Below are 19581 nucleotides of genomic sequence, written 5' to 3'. Positions count from 1 at the left end.
CTGCTGGGCACGCACTTCATGTCGCACCTGGCTCTCTCACAAACAGCAGTTATCAGTGCATGCTCTGTCTTCGTGGACTTCGTTTTTGTCCCTTAAAGTATCATCAAGTATCAAGAAATTTTAAAATGGCACCACTAAAAGTTAGAGAGCTTCTATATTTCACCTATATTCGGCCAATATTGGAGTATGCTTGTATTGTTTGGCACCCCCTACTTTAAATTTAACAGACATGCTTGAGCGTATTCAGAACTTTGCCGCTCGGTTTGTCTCAAGTAATTATGATTTTAACAGCAGTGTTACTAACATTAAACTAACGCTGGGATGGGAGCTGTTACGGAAATGCCGTACCAACTCCCGGTTAGAAATGCTGTATAAAATCTTTCACCGAAAAATAAAAATAGATAAAGAAAATTATTTGCTTCCACCGCATTTCAGGTCAAACAGACTTGACCATGGATGAAAGATTAGAGAAATTAAATGCAAAACTAACACTTATCAAAACGCATTTTTCCCATCTACCATTCATGACTGGAATCGCCTGCCCCATGAAATTGTTGAGTGCCGTTCCGAACCTATGTTCCGCGCGTTGCTGTCGGATGTATGAGTGCGCAGTTGGTTTTCTTTTTTTTTTCTTCTTTCTTTTTTTCGTCATGTCTTTTTGTTGTTTCATATTTCATTCATTTTGTACTTGCTGTGTCATGCCTTGTTGTATTGCTTTCTTTTTTCTTCCTCTTTTTTTTTTTCTGGCCTATTCTTCTGTTATGTATCCTCATCCCCCTTGCAATAATGCCTACGGGTGCTGCAGGTATTTCCAATAAATAAATAAATAAATGTAGGGTTCGGTCGGTGCAAGGAGGACGACATTATATTTATTTCTTTTCCTTTGTTCAACTTAAAACATGTCAGCGGAACATACCTCATCCCACTGTACTGTGGAAACTCTCATGGTGAGTGGGACAAACACTGTTCCACCTTTTTGCGTGAGGCATTTAGTAGGGGGCACTGAAAAATGGTTTAAAGCGAGTATTTTGTGCTGACGAAACAATTCCAGCACTAAAAGATTAAGTTCCGCTTTACTCCTCCTTGTACCCTATTAGGGGTTAATTAATCACAGCAACTTAGCTACCAGGACTTAAAGAAACTATGAAAAAGTTGAACATACCTCATTCCTTTGAAATTCCGAGTTGAGCTTGATATTACAGATGTCACACGACAATATCTTTCTGGCAGCAGGTTTTCCGTCTGGTGCCTTCGGCACTGCACTACCTGGAAATGCCACAGTGGAGCAATATTTAGTGATCTGGTTTCAAGCCAGAGAGACTCCAATAAAGGAGTTACACAGGTTGGAGGTATCATAACAGACAAAAGTGGCAAATCAAAGCATTTAAGACAGCACTACACCTACCCCTAAATGCCTCAACCAAAAAACTCCTTCAACTAGGCCTACACAATACGATAGGGGAGCTTATCGAGGCCCACCGACAGACACAATACATACGTCTCGCGAGAACCGCCACCGGGAGACACATCCTACACACCCTCGGTATATGCCTACCAGTCACGGATCCCACACAGCTCCAGGTCCGCCGCCATATTCACCGCGAACTACTTATCAGACCTCTCCCCAAACACATGCACCCCACCTACCACGAACCCCGACGCAGAGCTCGCGCTCGGGCGCTCCACAAATACTATGGCGCGGAACTGTTTGCCGTTTGGGTGGATGCTGCATGCACAGGCGAAGACGCGGTTGTAGCCATCACAAATCCCTCCCTCCAACCGATTGCCACCCTTCACATATCCCCCGCTGCCACTTCCGAGGAGGCCGAAGAGGCCGCCATTGCCCTGGCCATCACACGCATGGAGGCCCGATATATACTGTCAGATTCCAAAACTGCCATACTAAATTTTGCTCGCGGGAGAGTTCACGTCCCTGCATTTCGCATACTCGACTCCCTCGCCGCGCACCCGCCCCGCCATGTGGAGCTGATATGGGTGCCTGCCCACTCCGGGAATCCCGGAAACGACCGCCAACGCTTTAGCCCGAGCTTCTCTCAACCGGGCACCGGCGGCCTCCGACCTGGGGTTCTCGCGGGAGCGCATGCACTCATTCAGTGAAATGACGCAGGCCTGCAAAGCCGAGCATCGGCTCTACCCCCCACCTCATCCCTCCGTAGACAATTACCATCAGACACTTTGGAGGCGGCTCCAAACACGCACTTTGCCCTCCCCTTATATACGCTCGCGATATCACCCAGTCCACACGAACCCTTCCTGTACCCTCTGCCACCACCCCAAAGCCACTCTCGACCATATTCTTTTCTTCTGCCCGGCGGATCCTCCCTCGCGGGGCCTGGAGCACCTTACCACTTGGGAGGCTTGGGAGACCCTACTGCGCTCCGAGGACCCGGCCAAGCAAACCATCGCCACATGCCGGGCTGCCAGCGTCATGAGCCTCCGGGACATGAACGTTTGAGTGCAGTGGGGCCGTGCGGGGGCCCAAGGACCGACGCGTCCAAAACTCCCTTGTTACAAATAAAGTTTTCATCATCATTCAGCAGCACAGTAGGTGTCATTAAGGTCTGGTATACAGCCACATGGTAATTAGCTAGAGTACAGTAATCGGCTGATGCATTACATCACTGCAGCTCTCGAGTATGAAACACAAGGACAGTCAAGAATTTCTGAAGCTAAACAACTTCAACTATAAACAAAGCACGAAGTCAGTCACAAACACCCCCTAAAATATTAGTAATGCACAATCTAATCTGAAATGACACAGGCATATAGAAATAATGTGGGCAAAAGCACCGAGAAAACTTGGTTTTCTAAAACGCAGCTTGAAAATAGCCCCAAAAGAATGTAAGATTGCAGTGTATAAATCTTTGGTTATACCACTTGATGAATATTGTCACGTAGTGACGGCAGTCCAGCTGGCAGTGAGACACTAACAAGACTTACAAACAAAGCTCTTTATTTGGGCTGACTTGCGCCCGCAAAAGAACTAAACAGCACGGCAGCGGCGTAAGCAACAGATGTGATCGTCAGTCGTCGAACTATGAATGCCCGCCGCTCGCGGCAACACTCAATTTAAAGCCGGCAAGGAAACTTCGAGATAACAGGACAAGATCATCTACGGTAATCTAGAAAAACGTAGATGCAGCTCTTCATGGCTGCGATAACCAAAATGATAACAACCCTTTCCTGTGTCCTTGAGCGCAAACGAACGGACACTACAATGATACCTGGCAATATGCTTCTACGGTTTGGTCACCCTATCATCTATGCGATATAAAACTACTTCAGACTGGTCAAAAAAAAAAAGCAATCAGATTTATTTACTGCTGTTATGACTGCAATTTCTCGCCCTCAACACATGCCACCATCTTAACGTCTCCATCCCTTGCTGACAGGCGCATACATGACCACATCATTCTCTTCCACAAGATTATACCTGGCACTTTATCTGTACAAGCACCAATTCAGTTCTCCAATACTTCTGCGCCATGCACACGACACAGTAGCCTGCTCAACTTAGTTCCATTACGGGCATCAATTGATTCTTACAAATACTCTTTTTTTCCGTACCCTAGAGAAATGTGGAATTCACTGGATGGTTCCTTTCGTGCATTGCCGCACGACAAATTTTCCAATCAACTACAAAACCATATGTGATAGTGTGTTTATTTTCTTTGCTTTCCTTTGTACACTTGTTGCTATATTGTGATCACTGTTTGCGTATGCACCCACTCCTGTAATGTATTGCTCTGCGAGACAACAGTATATGTAAATAATAATAATAATAAATACAAAAGCAAGGAGCACTACAAAAATATTTCAACAAGTTTGGAATAGAACATAAGCATTAAGCTCATTGTTTTCAGAACATAGTCTTATCATGGGTATGATGAAAAAGTTTCTTAGATGGACCTTTTTACTACTATGCTCTTCAAAATAGTTCTTTTGTGCAGTAATAACTCTTCCCCAGCACCTTTTACCTCAATTGTAAACTCCCCAGAAGTACTGCTATCCAAGAATGAGAATCTGTGCTTTTTTCTGGATGTCGCCCATGGCTTTAAGATGACATCCCCTAAGCTTATGCTCCATCACCAAGAAAAGGAAGTAACTGCAGGGAGCCAAATATCACAAGCAAAGAGGCTGTTGGCTGCCTGTAGAGTTTCCACTCACCACAATGAGGATACCAGGACTATGTTGAAGTGTCCTTACTGTCTAACTTTCCTTATGAGCAAATTTCCACTCTTTATCATTATTATTTCATGTGACCTCTGACTCTTTCCTTGACCTTTTTTTTTTTCATCTTGACCATAATCCTTAATGCTCAAAAACACCAAGATGCACCTTAATTATTTCATCTTGACCACAGGCATCCCAAATCCCATGCAAGGGCCCCATTCCTGATCTGCTGATCTAACAAATGTAATGCGTAAGTTAACATTAGTTAAATGTTCTCGAGAGTACTAAATATAGGAAGTGTAACTGCACCTCTACACAAACATAAAAACCTGTGCAACAGGGCTTCCAGTGTAGACACAGCAATGCCACTCAGTGCAGTGACATACAATATTCTTAATCACATTTCATACACATCACACTGCTGGTAACTTTCTTGTGCAACTAGAATATCCCTGGAACTTATTACAGCAAGAGCGGTACTTGCAACATCCCCCGATGCCAGAGCATACGACTGCTCACAACAACCATATGGCCACCTCGCAAATGTGTCTTTGCTACCTTCATCATCTTCGAGTGGGGGGTGTGCGCTCATTCGTGACCACGTGACCACCCCTTGCACGCCCCCCAGGCCTCAAGCTTTGTGCAACCTTTCTTATCACCGGGTGGGACATGTGGTTGTAAGGCATCACCAAATTCTTCGAAACACCTCTTGGAGGCTGCACATAGCTGGGAGCTGACAGCCCGCAAACACATGGCAGGTTGTACACAGGCAGCATGCAGCAGGCATGCTGACTGCAAAGGCGCTGCCCAATAGCATCCAATGCCTGCGCCCACACATTTCATAAACAAAAATAAATTGACAATGTTTGTGCCATGCTGCGTAGCTCAAGGCACGAGCAACTTCACTTCTCTGAAGCCACAGAGGCCGCGCATCTGCACAGATCTCAGAAGCACCGTATAAACGCATGTAAGGGCCACACTTTCTTTTTCCAGATTCGAGGGCCAATTTTCAGGGTGCCCATACATGCAATGTGAGAAAAAAATGTTTTTAAAAGTAAAAATACGCCAATCAGGGAATGAGCGGCATTTATTCTACGTTCACTTGTCACTCGTGGAGTCTTCAGCCTCCGAGCTGGTGCTGTGCTCTGGTGCATGCTCATCCCACAAGTCGCGCAGCATGTCCGTTGTCAACACATAGTCTTTGTTCCGCACTTCCATCACATAGCTACAGTGTACTAGACACAGCAGAGCAGCTCTTCTTCTAGTTTGGGAAATTGCATGGCTTGCCTCCGAAAGCCCGCTTTTTGCAGTTTGTGCTCCTCAATGTATCTTTCTGGTTGCACCATCGTCGGACGCACTTATCGGCCACGTTGAATTTCCTTCCCACCACACGCTTGCCGTGTTCAAGAGCAAAATCTCAACCATGTAGCTATTAAGGTGCTTGCCCATATCATGCTGAAATTGCAACGCTTGGCTGCAGCACACAAAAGCCACAACGGTGAACTAACACACTAACAAACTCCCGTGCCTACAAAAAGCTGGAGCTGGCGATACTGATGCCAATATCGATAGCAGGAGCTCGCGGCGGAGTAAAAAGTTGATGATGATGATGACCTGTGGCCTCGGGCATCATCTGTGGAAGGCACCAGGAAGCTCCTATGCGCATGCGTGGCCTCCGCGATCATGCGCACTGTTGCTCGCAGCAGGAGCTGATCGCGGCGGCCACAGTGCATGCATTTCGAAGGCTATTCCCGCGTGAGTGGTGGAAAGTAAGTTTGGGTGCGACCCTTACACGGATCTTTCATTTTTATTTCCTTCGGGAAAACAGGGTGCGGCCCTTACACGCATTTATACAGTAGTTGTAAGGAAAGGCGCAGCAGCAGTCTTATAGTGGATGGATGCCTGGACAGTACCACGATCGAAGGAATAAAGAGAGGTGAAAGCAGCAGAAATTTTTTTTTTTAATTGGCAATGTTTATGTTTGCTCTCATTGAATTTTGTGATTTAGGCAGCAAGCATAAACATAATATTTTCACTTTTATTTGTGGCCATTACTAAGACACCACTTGATTAGTGGTCTCTTCCAATTCAATAAATGCCCCAGAATTACCATTACAAAGTTTCATATACCCCAAAAATGTTGCAAGCACATACACATGCATATACAAAAATGAACGCACCTTCTTCAGGATTTGGGTCTGGCTTTGCTTTCTTTGCTGGTCCAGCAGATGGTCCATCTGCTGGTGGGCCTGGTCTTTTGGGCGCCTGGGCAGGAGGCCCCTAAAGATGAAGGAATCATTGTAAGTAGTGCAGGCCCTAAATTAACAGAGTAAAGATGGTGGTCTGCCCATGCCGCTATCTTCAAGAAGCAACTACCTTCTGTTTTTAACACCAAAGTTAGTCATGTTCCGACATCCAACAGATGTTCCCAACACAGGGGCAATGTCTCAGGTGATGTCTCTGAGAAGCTGGTGCCAAACATTAAACAGAAAAATGAAATCAATTTCAATTAGACAACCCAGCCCAACCAAAACTGTCCTTTGATTTTAGCCTTGCCAATCTCAATGCTTGGAACCCAACAAACGAAATGTTTCGGCCTATTTCTGAGAAGTAACCTGAGGTGCATGCCTGAAAATGGGATTTGAACACCGAGACAACTCATTAACTATCAAGCATAGATCCTTTTCTCACCAGACTCAGGCAAGCAATTTGCACTGTTTTATGTTCGAAAGGAACTAGTAACTTTTTACCAGAATTTCAAAAAATTCAACAAAATGAGTCTTTACTTGCATAAACACTTTAGAAAAGGCAAAAAGTCTCGGAACTGCAGAAATTGGAAGCACATCAATCAGTGCTTCCATCAGTCACTATATGCTCCAAGTACAACAGACACAGACCTCCATAAGTTCTCAAAAGGACATGACTTCATAACTGTACTTCAGTCTGCAGCAATGCACTTATTAAAAATTTCCAATATGTGCTGAAACTTCTCCCTACCGCTGGCCGTGACTGTTCTGGGTAGCCTTGTATCCCAGCCTTAGTAAACAGGGTGTAGCATATATGCCGGTGATCCCCACCCGATATCCCCAGCAGTAAATGCACCAGTTAACGCTACGCAGCCCAAACAATCCTTAATAAAATCTGTGGGTTCCTCATAGCACATAGAGCTGAAACACTTCCGTGTCTAAGCCAGTGCTCTAAAAAATGCATGTGGTGTCTGCAATATGCAAAAACTATCAGTGGGGCCCTTTCAACTTGTGCACAAAATACAAGTATGACAGTTTGCCAGTTTCACAGCAGAATCTTGCTTATGCCCTTGGTTGACACAAGTGCAAAGTGCAGACAAGTTTTTGATACAGAGTTGCATCAATGAATTTTTTAAACAATGCTGCTATGCTTCAAGGCACAAGGTGTGCCTGATGGGTACCTTGTGGAAGCACAATATATATGTAAGATGCAGTGACAGACAACACGGCATCTGCTTGAGCCACACAACCCAGTTTCATAGACATGACTGCGCAGATCCCAGATGGCTGGCAAACTTCATATCTGATCAACTTAAAGGGACAGTGAGGAGAGCTCTATTAATATTTTTTTTATAGCAAAATCTGATAGTTCGGCATTTCATGGCTTTGTTGCCACTTGGCTGGCAGCGAAAGATGTATTTATTTCTGAGAAATTTAGATTCGAAGTTGACAAAGTTTTTCCCGCCGCTCAGATTCAAACTTGGGATTCTCCTATGACGACACAGGACTAAGTGACGTGAAACATGGCGTGCACATGACGTAACGCAGACTCCGGGATTTCTGACAGCCAGCACAGCGGCCTAGCAGCAGCCGAAATGAAAGCTACCGCCGGCCGCACGTTGAAGGCATCTATCGGCTATTGCGGCCGTCACTACCGTCGCTTCGCTTACGTTTGCACCGGCGTTTTGCCAGCGTTACGATGGATCCTGTTCTCGAAGTCGTCAACGAAGTTCTCGCAAATAGACACCTTTAGCATACCGTGTACCTTGTTACCGTTAGCGGAATACCGGGAGCCCGCCTATAGCCGGTGAGCAGGCGCTGATTGGTCCCGATGCTGCAGGCGCGCGCGTAGCTGCCGGGTACGTGGCGCCATGTGGCGACGTCAAGGAGATTTACGCATGCATTGGCGGCGCCTCAGTGATTCGTGGTTCCTCGTGTCCTAGTGTTACTAGAACCATTGGTTCTAGCAACACTGTTTTGTCCTATGACGTCATCACGCTTGTACTTGTGAGTTTGGCCTGTGGCAGCGATACCTGTATTTTGGTTCTTGCTCTTTTCTACATTACAAGAGCTTTGTTGTCAGTATGAGTGGCGTTTTTGTAATCAGGAGCTGGTATTCTGTTGATACAAGCCAATTTCAATTTCTCCTCAGTGTCCCTTTAAGTCTCAGAAGGTGTGCAGTGTGCAAGTGGCGCACGTCACTGAACACCACAGTGCAGTGGGAAACCAACCTTCTAGCAGTTTCCAAAGCTTCCCAGCATCTGCCACTATGGATGCTCTGGCAAGACATGCCTAAGGAGCGTTTTTTTTATCCATGAGACACCAGCTAAGTTATACAATGCATGAAGACATAGCTGTCATAGACTGAGTGATGCATGTTTAAAGACGTAAGAATGACAGCAAACAATGGAACACAGCAAGTGGCACAGACACTAACAAACGTGCATGTACTGCTTAGCTTTGCCCCACTGTTTGTGCTGGCGATCACATCCTCCACGCACCAAGCAGACATCCATGCAGTGGTGCCAGCTACTAGCTTCTCACACTGACATGAGAAGTGGAAAAAATACGCTTTGACGTTTGAAACAGAAGGAATGTTCTCCAACACCAGAAACTTGAGTTCTTTTTTTAATGATTATTCTTTTCAAATAGTACCTTTCATCAAGAAAGAAGACCACCATTTTCTTGTTACTTGCAACAGCATTTTAAAAATGCTATCTAGCAGCCAACTAGCGGCGTGTGTATAGCTGTACTGTTGCTATATACTGATGTCATATTGTTGATGCAACTGTGGACGGCACTCACAAAGAAAGACCACATGTCTCATGGCTGTCGTTGCTGTCTACTACGGTGTCTAAAAAGCTACTGATACAGAACTTCTTTGTTCACTGCCTTTTCAGAGTGCAAACAAAGAGCGTTGGCCGAAGCTGCTTTCATCGTCAAAGCAAGTGACCACTAAATAAGCACCCCTTCAACATGCATCAATGACAAGGTCAGCACTCATCTATGTCACGTGCCTCTCTTGCAACTGCGTCTTGCTCATGTTGAAATTATTTCCATTTGAGAAACTTACAAACTAGGCCGACAAAGAATACTTTTGAACCAAACTCCTAAACAGCTTCTTTAACTTACAACAAAAAAGCCAGTAGAGCTACCTTCTCACATCAGATGTTAAACCTAAAAAAAAAAAAAAGCCTGAACATGAACACCTCACGCAACTAAACTAAGCATAGCCCCTGCAGTTATTCAGTACAGCTAATTTGAACATTTTCTGTTAAGTTTTTTAGTCTGAGATCTTTGCTGGTTTATGCTTGCCATCTACAAATAACAAAATATTGGCATACTTTTTAATGTCGAGCAGGTTTAGGGTGGAACTGGGAAAGAACAATTTTTTTTTTTTTTTCAATTTCCATCCTCTCAATTCCCCTCCTAGTGCTGTGCGATAGGTACTAAAAAGCTACAGCACAGAAACTATAGAGAGCCCCAGGCATCAACAATGTTTGCTTTCTAGCTCAGGACTGCGTTCCTTTTTTTTACAATATCACAGGTTGCCACGTCCAGAGCAATCTCTCACCATGCAATACAGACTTTTACTTTATTTCTGTGAGAAGTCATCCGAGCCAAGGCCAATTTGTTGTAAAATTCCAGAAATCAGATTCATAACTACGATTCCACTGCAAAAGGTTATGTAAGACGCAGTGTACAGCAATTGTTTGAAAGAAAAAGAAAAAAGGTATGCCACAGAGGCACAGTTTGTTAATTTCATAACTTATTGTTTTTTTTTTCCTTTCCATTTTGCACCTCCAATAGCTGACTGAGTATTCAGAATGTGTTCATTTCTTAAATCTACGGACCCCTCATGGAACTTTTACATTGAGTTCTGGGGTCCTGCTTACATGAAACTTGTATTGTGTAACCAAAGTCAGTAAAAAAAATGTAAATCCTTTTGAAAGCTCATACTGCCACACAAGCTGCCAATGCTTTTGGCACGTGTGTGGCAAGCCAAAGAAGCCATGTTCATCTACCATGCCAACATGGCACTTGAACATGACAGCAATAAAGCACACGAGTTAGGTGTTCTTCCTGAAAGAAAGCCTGAACAGCTAGTTGCAGCTTACAATCTGCAACAAGCTCGTGCAATAGAGGGGAAAAGCAATTCTCATGAATTGCTACATCTTTCACCGGACGCTATTCTCCTCAGAATCAAAGAGCCAAGGTCTGCAGCAGCACTGTTATTTACCTGGACAGCCACGGCAAGCTTCGGTACTGGAGCTGGTTTCGTGGTAGGGCCGGTCGGTGGTTTGCCATCTGTGAGCCATATGGCACTGCGCTTTTACTTTCTCAGTCAGGCAGCAGATCACAAGCTATGAGCAACAGGAGTCAGCATGTGAAAGCAGTATTTCAGCATGCTTTCTGTGCTCTGTATATACAGTAATCCCTCGTTATAACGAAGTCAGCGGGACGGCGAAAAAATTCGTTATAAGCGATAATTCGATATAAGCGACCGCTAAAAAAAAAAAGCTAAAACAGTCAAGATTTAATTGTGCCACAACTGCGAGGAAGCTGGCGGATGACGGTTGCTAGGCAACAGCTCAAGGTCGGTCTCTGTGCCTCCTGGTAGCACTGCCACAGCGCATTCGCAAGTTCATGGCCAATGTAGCTTTCGGTACAAATTTTGCTCGTAGCACATTTGTTACTTCTCCCAGCAACTCAGTATTGGTCAGCGATCCTCAAAGATGATACTCCTCAAAGATGATGAAGATGATACAGGAGGCCATAAAGTCTGCCTCCTAGATTCGAGCAACGACAGCATGCCTGTGCAAGAGCGGAGCTTTCGGCAATGACGCCACCTGCAGGAACGCCGGGTGACAAACTGCGCGCTGCTCCCTGACTGCCCTGGTCGCTGCTAAGCCTAGCCGGTTTCGCATCGATGCCGCAGCTGTTTGCGCTTCGGGACTGGCCAGCACTCAAATAAAGGCGCTACACCCGGCACCCCTTTACTGTCAACCGGCCGCATAATAAAAGATACGTTAGATCTCCGCAACGCCTTCAGCAACGGAGATAGCTAGCAGACGGCAGGCGAACCGCATCAGGCAGGAGCAGCACCAAAGTGGCTATTGGATGAAATCTGCTTGTATCGCAGTCATCACCTCTACCCCCAGGGCTTGCTATGGACTTGAACAAACAATACTATTGCGTTTTCAGACGCCGGCGGCCGGCATCAAGGCTGGCAAGCCACGGCCGGCCCGGCTCAGAGGAGCGCGCCCTACGTCATCATGACGCTGCGGCTCTCCGCGCTCGCGTTGGCTCCTGCTAACCGTCGTAGCGTTTGCCGCGGGCGGCCCATCGTTGACATGGCGCAAGCGGCGAGATGCGATCGGACACTGCGATGCCGCTCGCAACTTCGCGCCGCGGTGAATCGCGCTCACTTTTCGCACATGTGTCCCCGCCGTAACAACGAAATTCAGTGACCCTACCACGCATTTAGATCGTTTGTCTAGTTGATTGGCGCGAATCGAGCATGACCGGCCACTTTTCCGCATCCAAGACACCGCGGTTTTCTGGCATCGCAAAGCGCGAGGAAAATTTTATTTTCGTGTGGGTTCTGTCACGGGGAGCACCAGGAATGCGCTTCCGACCGAGATTAACGGTTCGGGCGCGCTGCACCATGGAATTTGGCCCCGCTGAGCAGGGGACACTCGGCACGTCTCTTGGTGCCCGTTACTAGGCAGGTCATCGATCGTAGGTTTGGTATTAATTGTGGGCTGTTCTATGCCTGCATGAGTCTAATTCGTCGGCGGTATTAATTTGGCACTGCATGCGCAAAGGGTCGGCGCCACGGCGGCGATTCCTACGCACGGCGACGGCGATGCCTCCGCATGCCACTTCGCTCTAAGCGGGTCAAGCTCTTCGTGCGCTTCGAGTAATGCGGCTCAAAATGCATGCGTTTGGGTCGGGACCAAAATAAATTTCGAATAAAGCGATATTTCGAGTAAAGCGATTTCGTTATAACGAGGGATTACTGTATATAGCCCAGACAGGCCTACAGCTGCAAGAGCCAGAACAGCAACCGTCTCGGTGAGACAGCTGCATCAACGGTAGGAGTAGAAAAAAGAAGCGCTTCTGCACAAAACTGGGCAAAATGTAACAATCAGAATGCATGGCAGCCCTGCCATGCATTACCCACAATGACCCAAATGGTAAGCTCTCAACTATTTTTCTGACTGAGAGCTCCTAAGAATACACTGAGAGATGTACAGTTTTGCTGGGTTTCAAAGGAAAACCCTGTGTGCAAGACTCTCCATACAGGATGTTCTGGATGCAGCAACTGTTAAACAAGCCATATCCAGGGTTCTAGCACAGAAATTCTTGCACTGCAGAACCATATACATACTAGCGGTCATTACAAAACAGGAGAAAGCTTATGTGTGACAAATAAAAAAATGAAATAAATCAGGCTAGCTGCCACGTTTCATGAACATTTCTTTAACTTCAGTACTGTACACATGGCAAGATGCAGCCAACAGTACAGCCGCATTTCTTGTATGAAGAAGGGGTGTTTAGTGTTTGGCTTTAAAGTTATATATGCAAGACAGCAAAAAGCTGTCCTACATAGTACAGGGCCAAACACTACAGATAGCTGCAAAAATTGCACAAAGACTTCGTGCCAACAAAACTATGAAAGGCATCCCGAATTCAAACCTGCACACATCTGCACTTGTGACATCACAGTGAGATGCAGCTTCTTTAAATGCAGAAGCCTTGGATGCAAATGACCAGGGCATCACATAGCTAATGTTAAGCACTGCATGGCTGAACACATGTAAGCCCATCGCCACAGAGAGCAATCAATGTGCTCCTCCCACTTGGGCCTATCAATGGCCTGCAGTGAATGAAATAAACCCCACACATAATTAGCGTGAATATGAAGAAGCAGCTTAGCACACTTTTGGACAGCACTGCACTGTCTTGGCCCTAAGCATGCAGTTTTGTGTAAGGAGGCTCACACAAACTGATTGCGCAATTCTGTGGGCACTGCTAGAGAAGTCAAACGTTGGGTCCACTCAAGGCATGTGAAACTCATGACGCATGGCAGCAATGTGTTTGAAGCCTTGAGCCAGTGTTCCCGAGTGTGTCAACATATTACATAATCAAGTCGGGCATCAGCTGATTAGTGGTCCTGGGCAGTATTCTATCTTTGCCCTTTCAACGAAATCAACATAAAATGTAACCTAAGCACAGCCTCCCAAAAAAATGTGAATGCAATAAAAAGCACTTCAAGTGTATACAAGTTCTTGTATTACACTGGATTGGCAGAAACACAAACTATCTCTCAGAGAGACTTCATGCCAGCTCATAAGCATAAACTAGCTCATAAGCATAAAAGAATAGTGCATGCATAGTAATAATCAAATGATTTACTATGAATATTGTTTCACACTCAAAAATACACCTTAAAAAGTGTATAAAAGGTTGTAACAATTCTGATAACTTATTGACGAACGTTATCAAGAGCTAGGGTAAGCAGAAGCTGGTTTGGCTCACGGGCTTCAACATCCCAAAGCGACTTAGACTATGAGGGACACCAGATATGTTCGATCACATGGGGTTCTTTAACGTGCACTGACATCGCACAGTACACAGGCCTCTAGCATTTTGCCTCCATCGAAATGCAACAGCCACGGCCGGGATTGAACCTGCGTCTTTCGAGACAGCTGCCAAGCACCATAACCTATGAGCCACCGCGGCGGCTTTGGTAAGCAGAAGCTGGCATTAGTTGAAGATGAACGTGACGGCACAGCAACTACTGAATGTAAACAAAACTTTACTGGGAGTTCACAACAAACAGTGGTAGCTACTGCTTTGTTCAGACAGCATCTTATGCAAAGAAAAACAGCATCTGCCTTTAACTATGGAGGAGAAATGCTCTAATAGAGAGAGAGAGAGAGAAAGAGTGTGTGTGTGCATGCATGCGCGCGCATAAGGGGGGGGGGGGGGGGGTTCCCTTTTTTATTTTTTTAATCACAATGCTGGAGGTCCTTCACAAGAGTTGTCAAATGCAGCACAAATTACACCTGTTCCTGTATTCTTTTTGCACAAAATAGACAAGTCTATTGCAGTCAAACATTGCTACATCGAACATGGACATCACGAATTATTGGCTATATTGAACTGTTCCTAAATTTTTTATTGTGAAAGCAATACTACTCCCAAGAACGGCCTTTCGCGTAGCGGCGGCCACTTGGCCTGCTTGACCTTTAGAATGACCCCTGACATCATACCATGCCTAGTGACGTCACAGCGTGACGTCATACTAGGAGCAAGAGACAGGCTACCAACTAGGCTCGTTGGGTAACGGCGGCCGCTTGGCACGGCGCGCCACGTTCCTCCCGCTAGAGGCGCTAGTGACGTTATGGCGCGCCCTCATACCAGGAGCGTGAGACGGGTTACCAACTCGGCTCGTCGGGTAATGGCGGCCACTTGGCATGGCGCGCCGCGCTCTTCCCACTAGAGGCGCTGCATATGCAGTATAAAACACCTGCTTTCACATCCTACCAGGGTTAACCAAAGCTAAGCCCCCGCCAATTTTTTTTGACAAACACATGCAATTCTTTAACACTGTGCCTGCTTGAAAGGGCAGGTGGCAAGCTTTGTCTCACTACACAAGTGACAGGTGGTGGTGCAGCAAGCATTCGCGTCATGGTTCGCACCTTTATCCTGCATTATCATTAAACTATCTTTCCTTTGCACTTGTCAACAGCACCACGTAAGATACCACAACGTGAATAGTTGTAGTTTGTAGCCAGGCAGTCAGCACACGTTTTCGCCTCCCGTATCCACTGATAGTGTTGGTGGTAGCTTTCTATAGTCAGATATAACTTATAACTTAACTTAGATATAACTTAAGTCTGCAGTGATGCACCGCCCACATTCAGGATGGCCGAACAGAATTCCTCCGTGACGAAAAACAGACCACTGTTAAAGCTTTTCTTGTTACCTAAACAAGAAGCTAATCCCGGGACGATATTGTATGCTCAACAATTTTGATGCCTCTGACTCTTTTCATACAGTCTTAAAAAGGTGATTTTGTAATTACTGTAATTGGTAATTCAGCAGTGTTTGTTTGAAAGCTAGTTGGTACATGGTTTCAAGGCGGAGTACTTCCGCCGAAGTATTCCGCCTTGTGATTGGCAAGCAGAGTAATACAGGAAACTGCGGACTGTGGCTAGCACTACCATCATGTCGGCTTTCATGGATGTGGTGAAAACGGTGATAGCTTTCATTCTGGTGCCCTGTTTTTCATGCGCCAACCCAGTAATGTGGGGCTAACATCTGACCGTAACTAGCATTTGACCTGCCACCACTACGTGCTAGTGGTGTTGTGCAGGGAAGCCAACCTAAGTGGCACTTGGCATTCGGCTTTTTGTGGTCTCTGGAATTGCCGCAAGCGACTTCGTAATGGCACTAAAACTCATAGCCTGAGTTGCTTTGGGATGTTAAATCCTATCAAACCAAACTTCAGAAATGGTCTCTCTCTGCTCTCTAGTAACGAGAGATCGAGTTGCTATCCCTTCACTGACTGAATTTTGTTTCTCTTGTGTGCATTTTTGGCAAAATTTTCTCTCATGAATTTCAACTATATCAAACTATTTTACGAATTTTTGTGCTCATTCAGAGAAATTTGGCTGTACATGACTTTGAAAAAATGTTTGCGGAGCAGCTTCTCTGCTCAGAGACAGTCCAAGCTGCTGTACCAGTCACCAACAAGCAGAGAAGGTGCTCCGGTTAGCCATTGTGCTTTGCATAGTACTGTTTTGGAAAAAATTTGTGCAAATGCTAAAAAAAAAAAGGGGGCAGAATATTTAGCATAATAGGTCTACGATGCCTATAAAATAGGTAAGTCAGTTTCGAAGCTCCCCAACACAGGACAATACCGTTTTTCCGAGGCGGCATCCTTAACTGAGGAGGTCTCAGGTTTGGAGGAAGCCTCTGCAAAGAGAGTAAAGAAACATGCCAACATGCTGTTGTGAGAATACAGTCCTTAGCAGTCAACGATATATGACAGCTCTAAACAAAATAAGCATATATCATCTGCAACATCTCAACTGGTCTTTACTGCACTACGTTCAGCTTATCTCGAGCTCAATCACCTGTACCATTACCGTAAAACCCACGTATAATACAAAGCTTTTTTTTGCGGATCTTAGCATGTCAAATTTCCGCCTAGCATTATATGTGGATCCAAACAATTCTCTGGCAAAATCCGCAGTTCCGGTTTCGTTAACGAGTGCTGTTACCACCACACTTTGAGTGAGAGGAGGCGCTACCCAGCGACGGTGTAGGTAGTGGTGGTGGTAGTTTCGATTTCGACGCCAGGTCACTACTTCTGGCTCTGAGCAGTGATCCCCGCAGGGGGCAGCAGAAGAAAGAGCCCCGTCCAGCCCTAACGAGGCGGCCAGGTCACTACGTCACTATGCTGACCTGACCTCACGACCTGACCTCGCGACCTGACCTACGATCCCATGGTATCAAGACAGCGAAAGCAGTCCTTAGCTGATTTTAAAAGGAAAGTAATCGCAGTTGCCAAAAGCATCTGTACTGCATCAAGAGCTGCTACATGGTCTGGATGAGGTAGGGAGAGCCTGCAGTGACTGCCGCCGGACACAGGCCTCTCTAGCCACGCTGTGCAGTTGGATGGCGGACGCTTGGGCTAGCATTCCCGAAGAGCTCACCAGTTGCAATTTCAAGAAATGCAGGATATCAAACGCGCTCGACAGTACAGAAGCCACGTTTCAGTGGAAAGATACCTCTGACAAGGGCTTTTCGGAAGACAGTGCACCCGACGACAACGATCACTAAAGCAACGACTATGGACACTTCTGAAGCACGCGCCTGCGTGCATTCCGGAGCCGGTCTGCGCATGCTCGTGGCGAAGGACATGAGTAGGTGCGTGCGCGGCGCCCGATCTGTATCTGCCAGATATTTGGTGCCCGTGCTACATGCGTCGTGCCCGGCGCGCCGGCGTACAAAAATATCGGACGACATTCAGCTTTCGTGACTACCGGTAAGTCTTCGAGCTGATTGCCTCACTCACATTATACGCAGACGAAAACTTTTTCTTCAGTTTTTGCTATCCCCAAATCACGCCTCGTATTATATGTGGGTCTGTATTATACGCGAGTTTTTATGGTATACCCTGTCACACATGCACTTTCAATCCTCATTGAGTCTATGCTCATCGAACTCGGTGCAGATCAGAGACTGCCTCACAGTCACTTTCAAGTGCAATCGAGCCCAATACTGCTTGCCTCAATCCTGATTCCTAGAGCACAATTGAAGTTTCCAAGCACAATCAAAAGCAGGCGCCGACACTCTTGTCTTCACTTAACTACGTAAAGAAAAGCAAGTTAATAAAACAAAACCACCAATGTTAACGTATAAATTGATTGAAAGGCATGACACTTTAGGGCACTATGCTTCTTTACACGAAGCATATTTATAAATCATATCAACACCATACTGCACTGCCAGTGCAAACAAAGATGGTGTCCCCATGCCTGTAGGCTTCTGCTGCGTCTTCTCGCACAACCGACAAAAGTATGACGGCAAAGAAAAGGAAGTTTACGAATCACAACCATTACAGACACAAACTATGGAGCGAGAGCAAAACTTCTGTCCTGATTGACTGCTGGTTGGACCAGCTTGATGATTTGCGGTGCCAGAAATGCAATGTACTGGTCGCGGTTGTACATCAAAATCGCAGACGCATTGCATGCACTAGCCTAGGCCGCACTGTGGTGCCGGACATCAGCATGCTACGGATGTCGGCATAACGTTTGGCTCCACCCAACATGCATGAAGGCAACTTCTCAGTGAGCACTGAAAATGTCTGCGAAGCACAATGCTTCGACCACGCTCGAAAACCTTGATGCAGATTGAGTTCCATCAAGATCGAAAGTGCCCGTGTAACAGGGGTATTGACTGGCTTTGTTCTCAAGATGCCTTGCTTACTTTTTGCCTTCCAATAAAAAAGAAATTAAGAGACAGTCACTTCATTAAAAAAAAAAACATCAAGACAAAAGATGGCAACCTAGCACTACAAAAGACAGTGAGCAGCAATTCTCTTCCTACATGTCACAGACTTAGATATATTAAAATACAAAAAGTACCGTATTTACAGATTGTAAGGAGAGTTTTTTTTCTGGGAATCATATTTTTGAGAATGCATCTAACGTTATATTTGGAACCAAAACACGAACATAACACAATATTTTTTTTTTTTCACTGCTCATTAAGATGCCTCTACCACCAAGCTCGTGAGCTGCGAGGAGAAAGCAACTTTTTGTCAACCTCGATGTCATAGTATGAGCGCAGACGAGGCTGGGAGAGGCTATGAAAGTGGAAAGGATGGGCAAGCACTGCTGCTGAGAGAAAGAAGACAGAAAAGAACCAATTGAAAGAACCGTAGGGAGTAGAAAAGGGTAAAATGAGGCGAAGGGCTGGTAAGAGCAAAACATATGGCACTCTGCAGCAACTGGCAACGGAGCGGCGGTGGCAGTAGGCTTCACAGTGACAATGGCTCTGGACACATTAGGCCTATGAGATGCTTCATATTATATTCAGCCAGTGCCTGGTAGGACTTTTGAAACAGGGGAGAGGATGCAGTACACTGCGCTGTTCAAGAGGAAGGAAATTCTGCTGTCAGAAGAAATCAGTAATTCACGAGCGGCACGACATCTTGGACTGAACGAGTCGATGATTCATGGTTGGCGGAAGAACCGTGGCAGGACCTTCCATGCAGCACCTACTCGCAAGGCCTTCCATGGACTAGCGGAAGTGAAGCTGTCCACATTCGTGCACAAGAATCGCAGTCAGTGTTTGCCTGTGAATACTGAACTTCTTCAGCTAAAAACAAGAGAACTCAAATGTGAAGCTGGTTGGCCTGGCGAGTTCTTCAAGCTTGTCGCGCATGGGTGCAAAAAGTCCATGCGATACGCTGGATTTTCGCTTCGCCGGAAGACATCGATCTTCTTTGTTGGATCTCGTTTGACTTTAGCATATGTGGTCTTGTCTTTCAGTAGTTGAGCCATTTTTGTGATGTAATCCTTGCGGTCCAGCACAACCGTTGCATTACTTTTGT

The 19581-nt window shown here is 45.9% G+C and overlaps 1 protein-coding gene across 1 annotated transcript in view; it reads right to left on the bottom strand.

Moving 5' to 3' along the window:
- LOC149350548 (uncharacterized) overlaps window positions 1-19581 on the bottom strand; it is an 83177-nt gene that overhangs the window by 32090 nt on the left and 31506 nt on the right. The window contains exons 8-11 of the mRNA XM_089579605.1: window positions 16376-16430; window positions 10681-10748; window positions 6375-6474; window positions 1163-1266 (exon numbers count right to left, since the gene is read on the bottom strand). Of these exons, the coding sequence (XP_089435731.1) occupies window positions 1163-1266; window positions 6375-6474; window positions 10681-10748; window positions 16376-16430 (327 nt within the window). The remainder of the gene's footprint in view (window positions 1-1162; window positions 1267-6374; window positions 6475-10680; window positions 10749-16375; window positions 16431-19581) is intronic.

This window comes from Amblyomma mixtum, chromosome 3, assembly GCF_055824585.1.
Source record: "Amblyomma mixtum isolate Tamu chromosome 3, ASM5582458v1, whole genome shotgun sequence".
NCBI lineage: Eukaryota > Metazoa > Arthropoda > Arachnida > Ixodida > Ixodidae > Amblyomma > Amblyomma mixtum.
This window is presented reverse-complemented; position numbering and strand designations above follow the sequence as displayed.